Below are 24,726 nucleotides of genomic sequence, written 5' to 3'. Positions count from 1 at the left end.
TAAATATTTTATAACTTTTATATTTTAGTTCAACGCCCATGTCTTTAAAAAAATAATATTAGCGGTGCAAATTATTAAAAAGGCAGAAATACTCTTATTTTCAAAAAACGAAACACGAATTTAAATTTACAAATTCCTAACACAGAAAAAAAAATAGTTTATGCGAAATATTGAAAGTGATTATCTTCCAGTAAATAATTCATTATTAAGAGGAATCAAATTCATTTATGTTAATGGCAATCTTATTATGATTCTTACAAATATTACCAACCAAATATATCCTGAGGTCTAGCGATGGGTGGCAAGGGGGCTATAGATGTTTTCCTTGAGGGCACCATGGATATAAAACCTGTTTGTATTTGTAACACTTTTCAAAGCCTAGTGAAGAGGGCGAGGAAATAATAGCACACCTCGGGCGCCATTTACCCTTGCTAAGCCATTGATCACAACTAAAGATAATATTATATGTGTGTGTGTGTATAACATTTTGCTTTATAATACTTCTTGTGTCATTGCTGTTAACTTTTCGAATATCTCTTGAACCTTCTATACGACACTGTTAAAAGTTGCTAAACCAGAAGCTCTTCTATACTATTTAAGCTAGACAATTTGCTAAAACTAAGCAAAAATTCTTAGTTTTAGCAAGTTTATCCATTTCATAAATCAAATGTGTGCGTGTTAGTCACAAATTTTATCCCAGAGATACTTTTCTTATACTATCAATCAAACTAATATTTGAATTTAAAAAAAGTTAAAATTTTATACTCAAACAGAAATTTTAAAAATTCCGCAATTGTCATATTTTTTGGATAAAAAATGTGTTGCACTCCTTCGCTTAGTAAAATATTCATAGACGCTTTTACAATTGTTTCAGACAGCCTATGAATTTTTTCTAAAGTCTTTTAAGAAATAACCTTAATAGTCTAGTTCAGAGGCTCTCAAACTTTTGTGGAGCACCAGCCAGTTAATAAGAAAATAAAATACCCCCTCTTCCATAATAGCTAATCATACGAAATATTAAAATACTGTTGCATATTATCTATATCTATTGTATTCTATATCTATTGTATATCTATATCTATTTGCCTGTATATCTATTAAATAAATATAAAAACGACTATCAAATGTAGTAAAAAATTTTGAAAATTTAAAAATAAATACTAAATCAACAAGAAATAAAAAATTAATGAAATGGCTGAGGCTGGTATATTTTTTAATATAAGATTCCAATTTTGTTAACATCAGTCACAAATAGCTAAGTTTAGTGATTTGTAATCTATTCCTTTTCTTAGACAGTAAATAAGCCATTGAACTGTACCCACGCATAATCAAATACGATGAATGAAAGCAGTTATGAATTTCTGTACTCTTAACCGCAATCCAATTAAGAGAGTTGTCATTGATTTTTAATGCCAGAATTCTTGGTACTTATTGCTGAATTTTATTTTCAGTTGTTCGTTACTTATAAGTTATACTAGTTCCTCTTCTAAATTTGATCATTCTGCTCTATCTGCATTTGTGGAAGGATCTAACAATGTTTAAACTATTCTGGAATTACTCCTTAAAATCAGCATAGGGGATGTCTAACTGTTGGCAGTAGGGAAGCCAATCTTCTTGCTTCGCAGGGCCTATTGATACAGTACTGTGATAATTCTCAGGGACTACTGTGAAAATTGCTATAAGCCTAACCTTCTTTAACGAACAGTTATTCTCCTGACATCTACATATTTAAAATTAAAGAACTAGTCCTTCAGGTATAAGCACTGGAATCAGTTTCTGCAATTTTTATTTCTTATGAAAGTTAATGATACCCAGAAACGTTATCAACGGTCACCTGCTCTCAACCATCATCCATTTTCTAATGATATTTCAAAAACACTACCTTACAGTACATTCTTTCTGGAGAAAAATCTGGACTAAGTTCCCTTGTTACAACCACTAATTAACTTATATAATGTACTGATTTCACCAAATTTTATATGAAAGCTTACAGCCGTTTGTACGTCAAATGGTGTAGAGGAAGTAAGTGATTCTTGTGGGGTATATTATGATTCAATTGCCCCTAGTCATTATCAATCGGTAGTGGTGACTACGCCCGGCACATGGTATTATCTTTTCGTTCTTTCATCATGCTTTTCTTTTAAAAGTAGCATACACGGACTAACGTTTTGTCTTCAAGGCGGATCGTAAGACTGGCGCCCAGGGCATCTATATTCCCCTTGAACCCAGTTGCCCAATCCTTTGCAGGGCCCGACTTAGCCTTATTGGGGGCCCCCTCTGTCTTTTTTGTCTTTGAAAAGCAATGTTAAAAAAAGTTCATTAAAGAAGGAAACGTAAAATAAACTTTCTATTCGATTTGGGGGCTCTCCTCTGATGTGGGGGCCCGGGGCAACTACCCCGTATGCCCCTGCCTTAGTCAGGCTCTGATCCTTTGTACACGTTTTCAAGGATAATCTCCATCTACTGCCTTCCTTATTGAGAGATATTGCAAAACAAAATCTAAATAGATCTCCCAACTCAACAGCTGGACCGATTTTGCTAATTTTCGCCACCGACTTGACAATTTCGTCAGTTTCCAAACATAGCTAACCAATCAGAATATCTTATATATGATCTTGTATATATATAAATTTCTTATATCTTGTATATACAAAATATCTTATAAGTTGCATATATATAAATTTATTTATTTTGTGTATCTCGGAAACAGCTCTAACAATTTGGATCAATTTTATATTTAGATAAGGTTTTGCTTTTCAAGTTTATAGATATAGGTGTTTCCTGAAAAAACTCGATTTTATACACACACACACACACACACACACACACACACACACACACACAAAAAAAAAAAAAAAACTATCTTTCTATAACTAATTATTTTTGCTGAACGAAACATCTTTGCTGAAAAGTTTGGAAATCACGAGCTTTCATATGAAATTAAAATTGGTGAAATCAGACTAATAGTGATTCGTTGTTAGGTTCGACTGGTTTTCTTTTATTTATTACTTTAAATAAATTTTTTTGCATTTATTACTTTAAATATACAGATAATACTATACTTCAACTATATACGTCAATAATTTGTATTTTTAAAAAATAGTAATTACATAATCGTACTGCATCGTAATTACTAATAGTATTTAAATCATTTACTTAAAATACAATTTATCTCTAACTGCAAGAAAGTGAACGGGCGATAAAATTCTGATCAGTGAAAAATCATAGTTATTCTTGTTTCTTTCAAAAAATTCTTTTGTAAGTTGGTTTCTAAACTTGCATTTTTGTGCAATCTGCTGCTGAAGTCATTTCTTGTCTAGTTGTCAAAACATGTGACAGGTAACAGACGCTATAGAAGGAAATGTCATTTCAACTTGACAGGTGTTTTTACTTAACAAAAATATTTTCAATTCTATGCATTAGAGATAGAAACGGATTTGAAACTTTTCAACGAATAGAAATTCTCAGAATATGGTAATTTATTTCTATTTTGTACTCAACGTAGTGCATAGGTTTCTTCTGAATTTTAACATTTTTTTCAATATCTGAATGACAAAGTTCTTAAAAAGATATTTTTTTTCAGAACATGATTAATCATTTCTTGCTTTCTGTTGCACTTTGTAGATGCGCTTAAAAATGAACTTTCGGTAATTTACCCCAATTCACTTTTCTAGATTTTTAGGCTTATATGTTTTAACTGTATTAAAAATCTGCAACAATAATTTTATTTTTATTGTTCTATATATATTTTAAAATGCTTAATATATCTTCAGGCTAGTAAAAGTAAAAACGGCTGAAATTATTTCATCTTCATTTCTCTTCCATTGCGGAACCTTTTCTTTATTGCAAACAAAATTGTCCCTTTCATCGTAATGAATGAAAACTGGATTACACATAAATATTTATGTTTAATGATTCATCAAGCCAGAACATTCAAAGATATTAAAAAGTTATTTAGCCAGACTCCTCATGCTTCCAATATGCAAATATAAACAGGGATTTCGGACAAGATGGCCAGCTTGAGAATTTTTCTTTTCATTATGATGGGAAAGACAAAAGAATAGCACATATTCAATATTTTTTTCATTATAAAACTATAATATTCGATATATCTCCTCACTATAACAGTTAAATGTTAGCATCTATCATTTAACTGCTTCTTGAAGAAAATATATTAAAATGACTAGCCGCCTTTGGCGACCAGTCGGTTCGCCAATCTTAATGTTCGTTAAAATTTTAATAATTAAATATTTTATGCAATTCCTACTTTAATAGCTTCTTCATCAAAATATTTTAAAACTTCAAATTTTGATAGTCATATAATTCTCTCATAATATTATAAACGCCTTCTATGTATCTCTCTAATTTTCTGTTAGTTCCCGTAGAATTTATACTATAAATTAAAGTGGAAAGGATTAATCTGCAATTAATATAATAATATTTTTTTACTGAAACAAAGTATTTTTTGTAATATGATTACTGAAAACAGTCACTGAGCGTTTAAACTTTATGGGCACTAAGGAATATCTTTCCTAATTTATGTAATATTTCAAGAATTTGTCAACAAAATATTCTCAGATTCATTATGACCAGAACGATTAATTAACACTGTTTAATTTTAAATGCATCAAACACTAAGAAAATAAAACGAATCGTTTAAAATAATCGGTTGAAAACAGGTTAAAAAAAAACTAAAAAAAAAACGATGTACTTAAAACTATAAGCGTATACAAAAAATATATAACTAACATAAATACAATTTAATTACAAAAAACATGCAACTAATCTAAAAATAATTTAAATCATCTGTTGATAATGGTTGTCATGTCAACAATCAGAACACAATACGCCTGCGTGAATTTTCAACGCCAGTTACGTTAACGCAAATGCGTGAGTTTTTCTACGCCAGTTGGGGTAACGCTATGCAGATTAGAAATTTTTAATTTCCTTTATTCTGTTTTATTTTAATTCAAAAGTAATTAAGAATGAATCTGAAAGATCGATTAATTAACAATGTTTAATTTTAAATCCATCAAACATTAAGAAAATAAATAGAATCGTTTCAAATAATCAGCTGAAAAATCTTAAGCCTAGCCTCATGACTGTTGGAAAAAAAAAAAAAAAAAAAAAAACTCATTTGGCGATGGGGAAAATGAAAAGATTTTTTTGGCGGGAAAGTTAGTTTTTAATTAATAATTAAAAATTCAAAAAAAGGGCTATCCTATCTTTTAAGTTAGATCAAACTGCACACGGTGTGCAAATTTGATTAAAATCGGTTAAGTAGTTTAGGAGTCCATCGCGGACAAACAACGTGACACGTAATTTATATATATTAAGATAGATTTTGCACTTAACTAGCTCAATCATAATCTTCAAATTTGCAAAATAATCTTATTTCTAGGGTAAATGAAATAACATTTCAATTTAGACTTTGTTGACAACTTTTATGAATCGTCCTGCAGCTTCAAACAAATTTGAATTAAAATTTTAAAATATTTATCGGTACCATTAGATTGTTCCCTTTTTTAGATCATTCTTTCAAGCAAACATAAATATTAGAGGGTCTACGAAAGTAGAGTAGACGGTAGCATCATTTTGACCGAACTATAGGAAGGTCTTTCAGATACCTGCTACTCTGAATTGAATGAACAAGTCTTTAATAAAAGTATTGCTCATTCGTCTGAAATTTTGTATCGATGATTTTCAATTTTGATTAAATGAATGTAAGCGATAAAGGCAAAATCAAATATGTTGCTCAATTTATTGCAGTCGAATTTTACTTTCAGTTTTATTTTTATGAAAGAAAGAATGGTGTGCAAACTTAAGTAAATGTTTAGAATCGATTCGCATGATAGGCATTCAAAAAGTGTTTTGTCTTTCGTGGTGACTAAAAAATATACTTATTCAAAACTCTGAAACAAGCATTAATAATAAAGTAAAATAATTGCATTGAATTAAAAGAACATACAGTCAGGTAAATACATAAAGTGTTGATTTTCGGGCTTTTACCTTTGACTGAAGCAAATCATATCCTTAAAGAATTTTTTTTTAATATTTTTCTATCATTCGGAAATTTATGATTGGAAAATACATTCGAATTATTGTGTATTATTCTCATTTATTTCGAAATAATGAGAAGAATATTTCTCTTTTAAAAGTTACGCTTCCCCCCTTTTTGAAATTTGAAAAATGGTAGTAAAGATCTAACAAAATAATTAATTTCGACGAATGAAGTATCATTCCTCAAAATGATTGGAAAATACATTCGAATTATCGTCTATTATTCTTATTTAAATCGAAATAATGGAAGAATATTTTTCTTTTAAGTGTTACGCCTACCGCCTTTTTAAAATTTTTAAAACGGTAGTAAAGTTCTAACAAAATAATTAATTTCAACGAATAAAGTATCATTCCTCAAATCTGCACTACAATGGTTGTTCCTTAATTCCTATATTTCTAATGAGAATACATGAATTAATGGACAACCGTTTATCTTTAAACGATTAGATCTATGGTTTTCAATTCTTTAACATTTTTGGACTCGATTATTCGTGACGAATCTCCTATTCGATATTTTTTTTAATTTGATAATATATATATATATATATTTAGAATTTTAAATAATTTATATCAAAATGTCCTTTGCATTATAAATTTGCATTTACCTATTTTTAAAGAGAATAAATCTTTTCTTACTTTACTCTCAATAATTATCTTTTCGATTTCACATCTTCGTGGTTAAGATATCCCAAAAGTATCTTTGAATTATCTGATACCCTAACCAATTTATAAACTAGACTAAAATATCTGAACATAAATTATTCTTCCTTCAGATCAAGCGAACCTGATTCATTCAGTTTCGTTCAATTAAAATCCAGAATATTTTCAATCTATCTCGATCGATTTATTCCTTTCGGGAAGGGGGAAATAAAAGTTGATTGACATAGCAAGCAGGTTCTCGCTTCCCTGGGAAGTGCAGCCTGATTAATAGGTCCCTCCTCGATGACGGGGCGTCTTTGCTAAGGAGTGATCCATGCATGGGTTGTGTCGCAATGGAGGCTATTTTATTCTGATCGCAGTATCCCTATTATTGAATGCATGGATCATTCAATTACTCTACTTGCCGAGGCTGGTTTGGAGGCTTTTCTTTATGGGTGCCTTCGTCGGCTCGATTGATGTGAATATGAAAAGAGTACTTTATAGAAGCTGCTATCTCTCTCGCTTTAGCTTTGAAAAATTATAAGTATATAATACTTAAAAATTCTTTGTATAATTTCAAATGATTTTATAAAAGTACGTTTGGATAAAAAGTTTCACCATCAACTTTAGGATAGGCCAAGGCATTAAGCTCAACTGTATAACGCTCTAATTTGCCATTAAATCGCTTATTCCTCTCAACTTGTTCAAACCTGCATGTATTTGTTCATTCTTGTTCTGATAAAGGAAAAAGAGATAGAGACCAATGATAATAAAACAAGCCGAAAGTTGTAAAATTATTTGAAAGTTGTAAAGATCTGGAGGGAACTGCAAAATAATGGAGTGGAGGCATCTGTTAAAATAAATATTCTTTTTCTGATATTAAAACAGCAAAATAATGCACTTTGTAATGACTAAATTGTATGAAATTTTCTGACTGAATTCCATATCTCGTAGTACAGATGTGGGAATTTGTCTTTCTTCCTCGTATTCAGAAGCCTTTTTTTTTTTTTTTTTTTTTTGCTTAATCAGAGAGAATCAATTATACAAATATATTCATACAGCAATACATCAACACAACTAAATAACTGGAATTCTGGCTTATCATTCCTAATTTTTAAAAAAATATTTTTTCCATGGGGGACTTAGAATACTTTTATGCTTATGATAATTTGACCCAAATTAGTTTTGCATTATGTGTTTCAAAGGGAAGAATTACATTAATGCACCATTAAAAACTTACCGACATGAAGTATTGTAAAAGAGCTGACCTATGAAGAAGGATTCCACAAACTGAGAAGACAATCCAAAAGATGGTTAGAAGCGTCGAAGTTGTAATACCACGACTTTTGTGCATCAACATCAAAATCATCACTAATAGCTACAAAAAAACCAGTTTTTAATATAATGCAATAACATTACTTTTATTTCATTGCGGAAAATCTTCATCACATGAAGCTAAAAATGACTGGCACATTTTGAACAATAATAATTAAAGTATTCTTAAAGATTGGAAAGCACTTCTTGATGCTTTTTTGTTAGAAAAACATTAAGTTTAAAAACAAAAATAATCTTCAAGCATCAGTCTTCTTAGGAACAGAGAAAGAATGACCACTTTTCAATTGATCATTCTTGTTCGAGTGTGTACTGTGAAAAAAGTCATGTCCTCTCTATCATTTTGGGTTATACTGTATTTTCTATAAGTAAAGAATATTGATATTCGCTGTTCTGATATTGCAAATTTGCTGCTGAAGCATTCCTTGTAACAGCATATCTTTTTTTTTTTGTAACCCACCGCCTGAATCATAGTTTTGTGCAAACCCGGTGAAGATTTCAAAGGAAAGAGATTATGATTTATTTGAATCGTTCATATGGAAATAACTAATGCTATGCGTATTGTAGAAAAGGATTAAATAATTACAATTCCAGATTGTCATTCTAATAAACTCAGATTCAAGAATGGCAATCATTTTCGTTCATTAAGGCATCTAATTCATATCTTGAATCTTCTCAGATCAGATGGAATCAGATTTGGATTTTAGATGGAATTTTTCAGTGGCAGGTGATTCATTCGAAGATATTATTCATATGTAGATAGGGTTGTACTAAATATGGTAAATTTATTATATATATATATATATATATATATATATATATATATATATATATATATATATATATATATATATATATATATATATATAATGGTTGCTTTTTTTGTTTTATGAATTATCATTGGAACTACCTCAATTATTTAAAGACAGCAATAACATTAGTCAAGAAATACCGTTTACATAATCGAAATGACATTTTTATTCAATTATCACAAATTTCAATTAACTTTCTTAACTTCTTCTTTCATAGATAAAGGTAAAACTCATGTCATGTTTTGAAAAACTTTTGAGCAAAATTGGTGCATATAATATCAATTTGCTGAGAAAAAAGAAAACACATTCTCTTTTACTTTTTATTTCATTTTAATCAAATTGTCTTTTTTTAAACACTTCAAAAAGTAATCAATAAATCAAAAATTAAAATTGATAAATAATTTTCCATTTTTCTGTGCATTTGTAGGTGATCTAGATAAAATCACTAGAGTTCTGGAGGCACTCAAACAGGTTTTATATCTCTAGAATCTAAAACAAATATAAGGCATCTAATAATTAACAATGGAAAAACTAAATATAGGCCATGTACCAAGACTCAATATACTAACCCTATATAGAAATAGAAATTACAAATCTGATGTCGTTAATAGTTTCAAATATCTAGGCTCTGAAATTAGCATTCTGAATATTATAAAATCAGGAATTTTAATTCAAATCACAAATACTAAAAGTTTTTTTCTCAGTACGTAGATGTCTGAAATCAATTTTTATCAAAACAAAAACCAGACTACGTATTTACATAAACTTAATTAGACCCATTATCACCTGTGATACTGAAACATGGATAATGATAAAAAGAGAGAGAGAGAATAAAAAAAGAAATTCTTGCAATACTAAAATGAAGAATCTTTAAAAGTGTACTGAATAAAAATAACTACTGAATTTACTGAAATAAAGGGCGAAAATATATGGAAAAGAACCAATTAATAAATACATGAAATTTTTAAAGGTATTATTAAACTAGTAAGAATTCAGAGATTAAAGAGAACTGGATATTTATAATCAAAATGGTTGATAATATAACCAATCAAAAACTTTGGGGGGAGAGACTAAATCAACAAGTGGCTGAAAAAAAAAATGTCCTAAGTTTATAACCTGATTGAAAAAAGACCTAAAATTTTTAAAGTTTTTAAATTGGATAACTTTGTCCCAAAATGGAGCGGGGGGCCAGATGGGAAAGAACTGTAAAATAGGGCAAGGATCATCCAGGGTTATCGTGTTAGAGGAGAAGAAGAAGATTCCATTCAAAAGTCCAAATCATATAGAATTCATGAAAGAAATGTGCGTGGAAAAGATTGACTCATCGAATGTCAAAAGAAAGTATTAACCCGCCACCACACACATGCAGACGCACACACTGCTCTTATCCAGCTGGGATTCGAACTTTTTAGACATGTAAATGCATCAAATCCTTTCATGACAATCTCCTTGTTTTTTTTCTTATTCTTTTTTTCTTTTTTGCAACTATTTACAGTACCAATGTAACTTATATCTATATTCTGGCGAAGGATCTAGCGCTGAATTTTTTAGAAAGTCTACTTTGAAAAAATGAGTCGCGTGTTGCATATTTTGCATGAATAGTTCATTGAATTTTTAGGCAAAAAGAAAAAGAAGAAAGAAAAAATTTAAAATAAGAAATTTTTAAACTTTCTGCCCCGTCTTTCATGGATATTTTCAATAATTCAGAAATATAAAACAAACAAAATTTCTTGATTGTGATGATCGCGTGTTATTTTCAAAACTAATAATCTTTTCCCACAAAGCTTCAGCAAAGATCTCACTAAAGCAATTTTTTTCCAAGGAATTCGATTTTCCCTTTTTAAATGAAGAAAAATCACATGCCTTTAAATTAAAGTAATTTTGATGCTCGGATATATAATCTTATATTCATTTTTCATTAATATTATCCACAAGTAATTCTCAATTATTAGCGATTTTCGATCCCAAAATATTGTGAAGACTTCAATCACAAATTAAAAAAAAAAGTGTTTTAGCTAAAAAAAAAATGGCCGAGTTTTTAAAAAACAAACCAGAAAATTTAAAAATTCAAAAAATTATAGTTGTATGCATATGCTCCTCTTTGCAAGTAAAAATTGTTTTAAAGAATTTTCATATAGATTTCTGTTCTTTTTCAACCATTTTGCGAATTATATGAGATCCATTTTTGCGAATAATAGGAAGTTCAATCCCATTTATTGTTTGGATTCTGATTTTTGTAAAACCTTTCAGCTGATATACAAACATGGATTTCGACTTCGAATACATGTATATCAAATATAGAGTTTTTAAAAACCTGATAATGTGCGACTAACATTCTATTATAATATTCAATGTTTGTATGAGGGAAACAATTCTAAAGTCATGTGGATTAGAAACATTCTGTTAATATTTTCGATATCACTATACTTAACTAAATTTGTTTATCATCAAACAACGCCTCAGTGAATTATTAAATTTTCTTATGTATGCAATGTTTTCTTCCCGAAAATGTATTTCGTGAGGGATGATTTTCCTGACAAAATGTATCAAAGAATTTTTTTTTAATTAGAAGGAAATGCAAATAAGGAATTGTTCTACACTGCATTAGACAAGTTTTCCTCAGAAACAAAAGGCAGGATGGCTACTTTTCTATATAATCACTTCGATTTTAACAAAAAAATATCAAAAAATTAGAAAAGTAAATAGACTGCCAAAACTCATTCATTTCTTTAAAATATAATTTTTTTCTTACAATAATTGTTTTAAATCTATTGTGAATTTTATTTCACATTATTTAAAAATATGGCTCTTCTTACACTTTTTCTAATCAAAATCCTCCTTAAGTTGTTTCATTTTCTTTAAGATTTTTTGCCTTCTGCTGAGAGCAACAGTATCTTGGAAAATATATTAAAAAATACAGCTGAAAATATATGCAGCTTTTCCAAAATCGTTATTAATAATACTATTCTCAAAAATGTTCGCAATAAAATATTTTAGTATGCGAGAGCTTATAATAAGATAAAGATTGGAAAATAATATTAATTATGAGTTTGCACGCATTTAAATTTATCATGTACCTTTCTTAATGACTTGTTTAGTCACATTACACATCAGCACGTTAAGCTGAAAAATAAATAAATTTATCAAATAAAAAAGAAGCAGCTCAAATTCTCAATTTTTTATATGATGACATGGACATTTACAAAGTAGAAAAGATCTAATCTCACTTACGCATTTTAACTTCCCAAAGGTTAGCAGTCAGAATCATTAATATTATCGCTGGATAAGAAAAACACGGGCCTTTTCATTTAAATCATCGTTATCAGTAGAAGGTTAAGTGTTATTCGACGATTGTAGGTTTCTTTTCATAAATATATTTCCGGGAGGGGACCTTATAATATAAGGCCATACTTTTTATTGATTGTTCATTCAACATTTGCTTTATAAATGCTTTAAATTCGACATTTGTTTCATTTCGCCTTTTCTTTTTCTTTTACGAGGCATATGAAAAACTAATAAAAAGATATTTGAGGTGAATAGATTTATTGGGTTGTGCCTCTACTCTTGCGATATAGCCCTAGTTTTGATGGCGTCATTATCCCAGGATAACAATATGGCGGACGTTTCTGATTCATTGTAAGTGAAGGCGCATATTCATAAAAATAATGATATAGATATATAAATGAATATTAGTAGAGTGTGTGTGTACACGCACTAATTAAGGCTATAAATTAACATAGAAGTGTCTTATTTTTATTTATGCCCAGTCCAGAAATTGTAAGGAAACAGTAAAAAATATTTTCCACAATAACTCATGAGCCAATTGGTATACACTTCTCTAGTCAGAGTTTTGATGATACTGAGACAATGTCTCCAGTTTCTTGCTAGAATGCAATACATATTGGGACTTCCTTATTGGCTATAATTTGATATGCACAAAGAATTGAGGCATTACCCCATAAGGTGCCAACCCCCCCCCCCCTCAAATAAAAAACCCCTAGCTAATATTCTCAGCTTTACCCAGGGTTAAATTCCATTCATGTATGCTATTTTTAAAGAAAAAAATATTTCTGAATAAATTATTATAGTATGAAAACCCTTTTATTGTCCGAAATTTTTTTAATTAAAAGGAGAATATCAGTTGAACTAAATGATTTTTAAAAAAAATCTTGATTGTTATTTTCTCCAAATTTCTCTAAATTATCAATATTTCTTATACTAGTACTGCAAATTTTCTCACTAATCTGATATATAAGGAAGGTTTTAAAAAGACTTTGGGACAATTCATTAAATAATTAATTTTTCATTAATAAAAACATGAAAGAAAGTCCAATCAATAGTTGTTCTTTACAAAAATTGTCGATTGTCTGCTTTAAAATTTTTCTTTTAGAATTTAGCTAATATGCTCAGGCAATTGTTCTTCGTATATATTCTTACTTTTAACAATCAAAAATAATTCATTTGCTTTTGTTTGAATAACTGACTCTTGCTTGCTTTCAGACATGTTTAAAATTTACTACTTTAAAATCAATAAAAAAAATCCCCAAAAATATGCATAAAACTCGAAATTTTAAAAGTTAGTGGTATAGCATTCAAAGTCTAACCTTTGTCTAGAAAAGAAATATATATTTCGTTATTTGAAATTCTCTGCATTACTTTTTAATTATTAGTAATTGAAGGGAAAATTGCATAAAAATGAAATTGGCATCGTTAAAAAGATAAAATTTTGTCTTTTAAAGCGGTGTAAAAGTATTTTTTTTTTCCTAGGATAATTTTTTCTCAAGTTACTGAGGGAAGAAATAAAATGTTAGTTAATTTCTACATAATTTAATATTTCAGTCATTTTTGAAGCCTAAAAAGTTGACAATATTCTTTCTCTTCTCTGAAAATAAAAAATTGGTTGAATTCGGCTCAGTTGTTTAGAAGAAATACATAGCCATAATGATTTTTATTTACATTAAGATATTTTAGTTGGAACGATCGTTGTATAAAAAGATAAACAAGATTACTACACATAAATTTTGCTGTCATAATTTCTCAGCAGAAGCTGGTGAAAACCAACGGATTAGTTTAATAAAAACTTTCTCGTATAGTCTCTAATAAAAGTGTTATCCCAGAGAATGTCTTGCACGGCATTAGCGTACAATAGTTAGGAAATATTAATCTTTAACGAGAAGTTATCATTTTTACTAAATATATCATACGATCCTTGGCGAGGCGTTTTGGCGATTAATAGTATCCGAAAATCGAATTTATGTTTTAGACGTGTTTTTTCCAACCGACTGAAACAAAACTTTGGCCAAGTACTACTTTTGTAGTTACGAAATCCCATATCAAATTTGAAACATTTAAGTCGTTTTGTTTTTGAGTTAGGCTTTTACATCCTTCTGAAAGTACAAACCGGCAGATGTTCAAACCCTTGCTGGCTTTGCTCAACAGTTGATAGGTATCTACCATATAAATGTTAAATTTGTGTACCGAATTTTATCTATCTACCTCTCTTCGTTTTGTAGTTATCGTGTTAACTTATATTCGGACAGCCGGACAGAAAGACTTCTTCCGAATGAATTTCGCTAAAAATTCGATAAAAATTTACCAATTTAGTATACAGATTATACACCAAATTTCCTTCGCTTATCTCAAAGCCTTTTTTGAATTATCTTTGTCACAAACATACAGACATAATGCCAAAAATGTGTTTTTCGAATTCAGAGAGGTCTAAAACTTGGGAGATTAGTCAAAATTTCGATCTCGAATTTTTTGACAATTGCAATACTTTATACTTCCTATACGACAAATTAAAAAAAAAAAAACCCATTTACACTCATATTTGATTCCGAACGATATCTTTATACGTTGAGCAATTTCTTTGCACGTTATACTTATCGAATATTGGCATAATTTACATTGATAAAATTATTTAAATATGCATTTCATTTATAGATAGTTGATGTAAATATAGGTACTTACATATACTATAACTTTAGAACTTGATGAAAGTAGAGCAGTATGAGGTACACTTTCGTAGGAAATATTTTCATGAAATAAAATGCCACACCACACAGCATTTATAAGCAGCAATGACAACGATAATACCTGGAGTAGAATTTTTCAACAGTCAGAAAATTCGTGGGACTTATTTTAACATTTAATTTCATACATTTAAGAGAACTCGGGAAATTCACAGTTGAATCGTATTAATAATTGATAAATAATAATTATATGAAATAATTAATTGCGCAGATCTCTTACAATTATAATTGATAAGATGATTGTTAGATTTCTTTTATTTAACTTTGTAATAATTTTTGCATTTTATTCAAATAATATTTAAATGTCTTTTCCTTTTTAAAAAATATGTATTAGAGATTAATTAGGCTACCTAATAAAGATATGATAACAAATTTCATAAGAATTTTACATTTTTCGGAACTAAAATTGGCTCTTAATTATCTAAAAGAACTCGAAACATAAAATGCATACCTAAATTTCTTTTAATGCTTAACCGAAATTTTCATTATCAATTTTATTTAATTTTCCCTAAGATTAAGACACCCAGAACATTTCAAATATATTTTTAATTCAATTAGAAATCATTTCAAGAAAAATGATCAAAATGCACTTTTTTCTCTATATTATTCAAGCATTTATTTTATTGAACAATGCATTTTATAAAGCTATTTTAAATTAACATAAACATATTTTGGTGATGGAATAAAAAAAAATATAAAAAAAAACTTTTATATTTTCGTCCATTTTTGATTATTTCAAAGTCCATTGTCCCCTTAAAGGTAAAACATTCATAATTTCGGCTAGTTGAAAATATTTCTGCATCCCTCCCTCTAAGAAGTTAAGGCCTCAGACAGAGTAATCATATAATTTTTGAATAACAACTTATTTTTCACGAAACGAAGTTCCAAAAATTCAATTCTGTTGCATTTAAAAAATGATATTATGAACATTTTGCTCACCGATTTAGTTATATTCAGCCATGTCCACGGAAGTGGACTAAGTGACGAACGATTTACTAGGCTCCATAAGCTTAGAAGGAAGAAGAGAGAAAATAAGCTGCATGGTGCGGTCACTAGAACAATGTCTTGGAAGCAAGACGAGAAATCGGGGACTTCAGCATGCCAAGTCTTGTTAATGTCCTAGAAAAAGCAAATACAAATAGTTTCAATTCATGTAAAATCTCTTGATTATAGATTTAACACTTAAGACACTGGTGACAGAACTCTACGATAAACAGGTGCAGTAGGAATCATGATGCGCGATGTAGACTTTATAATATTTTAATGCTATTTATAAATGTAATATTTCGCGATAATTAGCGAGATAATTTTAAAAGAAGTATTTCACATCAATTTAATGACATTTTATTCGCAGTTAAGGATATTATTACATAAAAACTGTTAATAATACATGCAACACTAGTTAAAAAATGGAAAAAATATTTAAAAAACATACTAAAAAATTGACTAGTGCAAGTAATTGACAACAGATTATATACAGTAAGCAAAAAAAAGAACCTATTTAATGCTATCAGAAACTCAATTTCAGAAAATAAAGATTATTTTGCGATAACAGCAATAGAATTCGAAAAAATATTAAAAAACAAATATCTAGTGATGAAGTTGCTTCCAAATGAAATAAACTTTCGAAATTTATCCCGTTATAAAAAATATAAACTCTCAAAGTCCTAGAATCAAAAGCAATGAAATATATATTTAAAATAGTTTGAATTAATATATTAAAATAACATCTCAAATTCTTGAAGTAAAAAAAAGGGGGAGGGAAATGTACGTTGAATATTCAAATAGTTTTTGCGCAGGAAATATCAACAAATGACTGAGTTTTGAATACAGATTCATAATTGCATAATATTTTTCTTTATAACAGTCCTCTTGTTATTTTTTGATGGATCAATTATCTAATTTCGTGCGAATATGATTCCTGGATATTCTTATTATCATTCTTTCATTGTTTTACAGCCATAACTAATATTAATGTAATGCATAAGTATTTGAAAATAGTTATTTTTAAATGTATAAGGATGAATGGCATTTAATACATTATGTTAATATATATATACTCATTAACATATGTATAACCTTTATATAATAGGAAACTCTCAGAAATTTATAAAATTAGCGGTTTTAAGAGTCTTTCGACAAATTCATTCTTCATACAACAGGAATTTTGATAACGTAAAAGAAAAATCATGCATCTTTAAAAACCATGAAACTAATAAAAAAACTGTTATAAAACGGAATTCAAACTATAAAAATCTTTTGAAAATACCAGGTATTTTAGGGCAGATTCTCCAGTGTAAAAAGCATATAAAAATAAATTTAATAAATAATATAAATTTTAATAAATTCTTTAACATTAACAAGAAACTACTGTTCCGATTTCATTATAAAAGAGGCAAATAATTTATTTAAGAGAACAGTAGATTAAAACGTAAATCGAAATTCTTGAGTATTCCTTGGATTCCCAGCCAGAACAGATTTATCTTGAGAGAATCAATTTTACTGAATATTTCAATATAATTTAGAATTCACCGTGAAAATCCTTATTTTTTTCCCAATAATACATATTAAAATTCTGTTTTAATAAAGAACTTGCAAGGCTTAATCATCCATTCTAATCAATACATTATATTTAAAATATACTACAGAAAACAAAGAACTTAATAAGCGAGTTAATAATGCATTAATGGCAAAAATTTAAACAGAATTTCTGATTCAAAAAAGGAAAGAATTCAAAGCATTTTCAAAAAAATCAATAAATACAAAAAAAAAGTCGGAATAGAAAAATAATATACTAAAATTAGTATATTGCTATACTACAAGTAACTTTAATGACAATAATTGGAATGAAAGCAATTTTCATAGGAAATAATAAAATATGACCTAAGAAGTTTTCAATTTATTCATAAAAGTCTTCGGAATATTTTTGAGAATTTCTGTTTAATTAAATGCAATAGAGTTGGAAATATTGGGATTTAGAGATTAGATATATTTTCTGAATTACTTCCTATCCTATTACTTCCAAACAGTTTTAAATGGTGATGTGAAAATCTATTTTGTTTTTAATATGAAATCCAATTTTGCTGAAGATCAACTCAATTGTTTTGGAAACAAACGATAAAATATAAAATTTAAGAAGAATGAGAATTTGGATAGTTATTCTTTGGCCATAGTAGAAATACGGTCAAGAAAATTTGTCAATAGTATCAGCAACGTTACGTAACATCCTTTTTTAATTCCTTATGCCTTGATAGATGTTTATACCGCATTTCAGATAAAACGTTTTATTCTACTTATGAACAAACTCTGAACAACCATCTTTAAAAAAAATTGATTCTGTAATTATCAAACATATAATATCTTAAACTATGAATAAAACTTCTAAGTCAATGATATTGTGCATCGTAGAATTTATGACATTATCCTGTTCATTTTTTGCAGTATTGTTGTAACAGGAATATGACATCGTTAGTTCAAAAACGCCATCATTGACGAATATTTTGTATAAAAAAATTGTGTGTGTATGTGTTTTTAATTTTGATAGAGTACAGATTTTTTTCACCTAATAATTGTATTCTCAATTAATTTTTCTGAATTATCCTTTAATTTTGTATTTTTTATCATTAATTATTGAATTTAAAATCATATTGTATTTTATCAATCAAAAATTTAAAAAAATAAAACGTTTTATCGTTCCTGTTTGCTACGCAACTTTCAAACAAGCATGCAAACTTAAAGATTTACGAAGGCCAAATAAAGGATGTTTGAATTTATATTTAACATAGAAACAAAAGAAGCATTATCATAATATTTAGGAAAAAAGAGCAAATACAGCAGTAGACCTGTGTTCATGACTTTTCTGCTACCAGTTTTTCTTTTCTGTAGAAAATCTTGTTCCAAGTGAATTGATTGAAGGTAAATTACAGTATGAATCTCCTAGAATTATTTTCTTCCATAATGCAATATATTGTCTAAACAGAATTAGTACTGCCAAATTTGATATGCCAATTTTTAAGCATTTCCTAATCTCAATGAAAAATATTTGTGAAAACTCAGACTCTCAATTTCGTTGAATTCAGTCTTCAAACCAAAATCATCATTATTAACAAATGATAAGAATTTATTACAACCCATTTAACGAGAAAATTTAATGAAACGGAGAATCATTGTCTTTTAACGATTTTGAAGATACAAATCTAGTTTCTAATTGACATTACATGTTTTCCATTTATGAAAATTTCCGCTAAATTTAATAAATCATTTCGTATTTTTAGAAATTTTCAAAATCAATGCACTAAATTTTTATCAAAGCTTTTGCTACATAGTGATATATTGGGTGCAGTGCATGAAGCTCAAGAATTTCCAATTTCCAATGTTTTGCAATGTATTATTAACGTGTTATGTTTTGTGTCTGACAACAACTATCGTGCTAGTTAAAAATACTTTGTTTATACAAATAGTGAACAGTGGGAATTTGGAAATGAAGTTCTTGTCTTCAGCCATTTATTAAAGCTTTTTTTCTTTCTTTCTTTCTTTTTTTTTTTTTTTTTCTTTTTTTTTTTTTTTTCGATTATGACTACCACAGCTAAAGTCGAAAACTAAATACCACTTCAAAAGCCATTCCATACAGTAAGAGCAAAGAAGCTGTTACCTAATAAGTTGGAAAATTGTTTTGAAGAAAAATGTTTGAATAAGTTGAAATTCACACATGAAGATTCATTGTGTACCATAAATTGAATAACACAGTTCATACAAAATCTCCATCCAAAATTTGCATCCCATTTGTCTTCCACTAGGGCATGTTTAAAATCGGAAAGCGATCATTTATATTGAAAAGCAAAGAACTGAACATAATTTCTTTTTATAAATGAGACAACAGATATTGTTTAAATATTGGTTCTCGGCAAACGTTTATATCAAGATACAAGTAGACACAAGCAACAAATAACAAACCAGTTTCTATAGTGTTTCATTCATATGGGAGGGCATAATCGTAAATTTCTAAACTCGGTATAATCCAGTTTGTTTGGAGAAAAAATAATTTGAGCTTACAAACAACGGCTAGTATACTTCAAAAGAAAAATTTAACTACCTGCCACACATATTAAAAGACACAAGAGAGGATTCTCTTGGAATTCCTAAATAATAATTTATCAAAAGAGTTAACTAAAGCCCCCGCAGGAATTGATTTAAAATATTAATTGTTATTGTGAAATGATGATGTTTGATATTAACCATATATCTAGTCTTAGCATTAAGAAAGGCATTAATTTTTGTCCTCCATTTCACCTAACACTTTTTTTCCTTTATGCATAATTTAATCGCACTGTCAAACACATACATTTTACATAATGCCTTTAAATGCTACTATATTATTTTTTTACTTTAAATAATATAAAGTATAAAAATAATACTTTGTAGAATATTAAATCAGCAAATTTTTTATTGAATTCTTTTCATTTTTAAAATTTTTATGCATGTAGAATTTTGTAATTTAATAATAAATAAATATTTATCCTGTAAAATTGTGTGTAGAAATTGTAACGTAAAAAATAACGTCATTCTTAAAAAAAAGATAAAACTATAAAAAGATTCAAAATAAATGACTGAAAATTTTATGCCAGGTAATTTTTGAAAATTTTAATGAATTAAGCTAATTTTTAATTCTCGTATAAATATTTTTCTGCTATTTAGTTTTTAGATGTCTATAAAAAGAATTTCGAATGAAAACTATATCAGCTGAAGAGAAATAAATCTTACCCAGAAAGATTCTCCACAAAAGTTATCCATTGTGTGACAACATCTTTCTCTTCTGTCATCTATTAAATACTGAACCACACAGCCTGTCAAAGAAAAATTCTTCTGGTGAGAAAAAAATAATAATAACAAAATCCGCTGTTCAAACTGGCAACTGTGAAACTCGTGCTAATACGCATGTTCACAAAATTTCGATGGAGGGCGTGGCTGAAAGAAACGAAGATGAAATAAATAGGAAAGCCATAATATTTAAAAGCAAAATGCATAATTTGAGTTTTTCTATTTATTGAAAAATATTACGTTATAGACCGAAATGCTCATTCAATTTTTTTATAGATCAGTACAACTAATTTGTGATTTTTTAGTACAGTTCGTAAATTTTTGTGAGAAAAAAAAATGAATCACGAGACACAAAATGTTCGTCCTTTGCAATATTTATGACTTAAGGAACACGTAATAATGTGTTCTACAAACTATTTAATCAATCAAATCAATAAGTAATCAAAGTAATGAATCACTACAAAATATTTAATCATGCAGGATTCAAAAGAGCAACTTAGATATAATCCAGCACATCATTTTATTAAAATCCAAATTTACATTTCCGAAATATAATAACAGACGAAAATAGTTGAAGAAAAATATATATTCCTCACTGGAAATCGAAAGAAATTTACTGTATTTCGAAAGACATTTTTTCATCCTTTTTAAGTTAACCTTTACAATCTTAAAACATAAATGAAGCATTAAAAAAATTACAATCTTCTTTTAAAGATGATAAATCTTGAGATCTATTAGATTGTTTAAAAAAAGAATAGGATCCTAAAATAAAAAGAAATATTTGAAACCGAAATATTTCTAATTGCATTAAAATTTAAAGAACTAGAGGAGAAATACGAAGAAAAAAATAATGAAATAAAAGCAATTGGAGGAGAAGATTATTATTACATTAAACACATTTTAATCCAAACAGGATCCTATAAAACCAACGATAAATTAATAAATGAAAAAACAGGTGTTCGATAGGTTCGATTTCCCCTGAGTTTAAGCAGAATCAGCATTTATTTTATATTCGAGCAGACTGACGAGCATGGAAACCAAAACCCTCGCAACTTAGAAGTAAAAGCTGGTATGGAGTCCAACTTTGAGCGATTAGAAAATAACTATTAAATTGAAATAATTACTTATATACTATAGTGTTACATACCAATATGAGGTATTGTTCACTTTTTGCTTTGGAACAATGGCTGCTACACTACGAGAAAAGCTAATTAATAGATGGATTTTTTTTTTTTTTTTTTTTTTTTTTTAATGTTTCTAATCCGGATTGAAATCCAGGGTCTGAGTAAGCCAATCGAACTGCTCAACACCTATGGTATGAATTAAAACTTCGAACTAATTTTAAATCGATAGGATTCTCCAGTTTTCCTTTAAAAGGAGGGCTGTAGCAGTTGCATTATTCTATCTTCTCTTTTGGATAATAGATGGCGATACCTGATTAGGTACGCATCCCATAGTGCACTGTGATTGTTATTAAAAAAAGAGATGAGATGCTGTTCTGTTAGGTGTGCGCGCGTTAATGTCTTGTCTTGTCTTTCGTGTTTTATGTGAAATGTGATCATTAAAGAAATGTTCCCGAAAACATACATCCTCTTGCTTCTACTGAACGGATCATAATGATTTTCATTTCGCCAAATGTGGCGCCCGACGTGTGTGAAATGTGATCATTAAAGAAATGTTCCCGAAAACATACATTCTCTTGCACGGATCGTAATGATCTTCATACCACCACATGGCTTAGAATGTAATTGTAGAGATAGCGGATAGGTTTTCTCATAAATTAACAACCTCATTTCTGCAAAAGATCGGTAACTGATACATCTGCAGGATATACAAAGATGTCTGGATGTTTTTAATTATATTGCAAATCAAATTACCTAATGTTAGCCGCCTAATATTTTGTAAATAATTATTAAAATTATAAATAAAATTTTTGTTATTTTTGCTACCTAATTTTATACAAATTATAGCATGCATTAACTTATAATAATGAATATTTCTACTTCATAGAAATCAGTTCAATTTCGTCGATAATTCAAGTTTAAAAAACATCAATTTTTGAAAAAAAAAAAAAAAACGCTATTTGGTTTTTCTTAGAAAGCAACTGAAATTCAGTTCACAAATATCTTCCAGGATTTTAAGAATATTCAGCGGGAATTTTTAAATAAATACTTTATATATCTGGCTTTGAAATTATAAAAGAAAAAATATGCTACATTTCGCACGCACTTAGTTAAAAATTATTTATTAAAAACAATCATATTTCCTCAAATATTAAAAAAAACACTTTAATAACACGTTGTCGGATATTTTTTGTATAATTTGATTAAATATTCTGCATTCTATATGTAAAAAAACTTATGGAAAAATTTGGCATCTATAAAAATGAATTTTTGTTTATTCGTATTTTATGCGCTGCCATACCATTCACCCGAATGCGATAAAACTTTGGCAACTTACTGCTCTCACTTGCACGATGGTTATAGGCATAGTACAATTATTATATCTAATATATAAAAATGAATTTTTGTTTGTTCGCATTTTATTCTTGCATATATATATATATATATATATATATATATATATATATATATATATTATTTATGCTTCTGCTTTATATATCATTCAATTTCAATGAATGTATTCATTGTCGACAAAAATATAAATATCATTCTATCATTCCTATTTAAACAAGATAGCTATTTCAAATTTCAAATGATATTTTCAAAATTAATTCTTCCATGGTAGCAACGAGCCGGATACCAACTAGTATTTTAATAAAAAGCTGCTCTACCATAAATATTCTGTTTATGAAAGTGCATCCTTACTATAATTATTGACACTGGAAAATCCACATGTTGATTCAGCTTTTCGGTCACTTTAGCTGCGTTGTTTACTTTTTAGATATTACAATCCTCTTCAATACCCGTCAGTCTCTTTCCCTCAGCTTCTTCTTCTGTCCATTATCTCGTGTTGCCAAGCGTGTCTAGCTGCGATGTGTGTAGGATGCCATGACTTTAGACACCGTACTCCTCGAAACGCCTAAAAGCTGGGATGTTTCGATCACAAAGGCTCCTACAGTTTGACCTCTTTAAATGTCAGTGAGGTCTGATGATTTACGCTCTTGACAAAAATCCAAAACGCATACAACTATTCTAAAGCTATCTCATACTACCATGATATACACTTTTTATATTTAAAAAAATAGTATCTAGGATTATATTTGAATGCTTAGGAAGCGTATTCTTAAATGTCATTTTTATTCACAGGTATTTCCATTATTTTGATAATTACCTGATGTAATGTGCTATAAATGCTACAGATATTTACAAATATTTATGAATATATACCGTATATACAAATCATGTATTGTATATCACTAGAAGTGGAAAACTGAAAGGCGCATATATTAATATAAATAAAAGTCAGTGTAGCTGTTCCATGTACATACTATGCATCTTTCACACCGCCTCTTAAACAACTGAGCCCATTTCAACTAAATTTTGCACATTTGTTATATAAGAAAGAAAAAGAATACCGTCAAAAAAAAAAGTTAATTAATGAAAAAATGTAACTTCGTATACCATTTGCATGCGTAACTGTATGTCACGAGCGCATATACCTGTCATTTGACATCTTGTGCTGTGGTCAGGTTTTGTTGGGAACTTTTTGAATAGAAAAAAACGCGTTATTGTTTTCGCCTTTTAGTTGCTTCAAAACGAAGAAGAGATTATCGAAATCTATATTATCCAGTATATATATATATATATATATATGACTAAATGTATCATAAATTGAAACAAATGCCAGTTTAGATAAGATTTACTATAATATACAGAGTAATTATAATTAAACTTCCCCTATAAATAGCATCTCACAATGCAAACGAGTGAAAGGATTGCAACGAAATTTGGTATATAGACTATAAATGACATGCGCTTACAAAATTAAAAAAAAAAAAAAAAAAAAAAAAAAAATCCAAAATTTCCACCAGAGGGCGCATTTTCCGGAAAAACATTAATTTTAACACAATA

The 24,726-nt window shown here is 28.5% G+C and overlaps 1 protein-coding gene across 2 annotated transcripts in view; it reads right to left on the bottom strand.

The window, feature by feature from the left end:
• Positions 1–20,790, bottom strand: part of LOC129958676 (multidrug resistance-associated protein 1-like) — a 103,278-nt gene extending 82,488 nt beyond the window's left edge. Inside the window, exons 1-4 of one of the 2 annotated variants that reach the window (XM_056071317.1) lie at positions 20,636–20,790; positions 15,815–15,994; positions 14,814–14,939; positions 7,940–8,077 (exon numbers count right to left, since the gene is read on the bottom strand). In XM_056071317.1, the coding sequence (XP_055927292.1) occupies positions 7,940–8,077; positions 14,814–14,939; positions 15,815–15,994; positions 20,636–20,665 (474 nt within the window). In that variant the 5' untranslated portion in view covers positions 20,666–20,790. Of the gene's footprint in view, positions 1–7,939; positions 8,078–14,813; positions 14,940–15,814; positions 15,995–20,635 lie in introns of those variants that run through there. The other variant, XM_056071318.1, reaches the window with a different exon arrangement.
• Between the last annotated feature and the right edge of the window lie 3,936 nt (positions 20,791–24,726).

Source organism: Argiope bruennichi, chromosome X1, assembly GCF_947563725.1.
Source record: "Argiope bruennichi chromosome X1, qqArgBrue1.1, whole genome shotgun sequence".
In the NCBI taxonomy this organism is placed as follows: domain Eukaryota; kingdom Metazoa; phylum Arthropoda; class Arachnida; order Araneae; family Araneidae; genus Argiope; species Argiope bruennichi.
The sequence above is the reverse complement of the archived record's forward strand: the minus strand, read 5'-3'. Positions and strand labels throughout refer to the sequence as shown.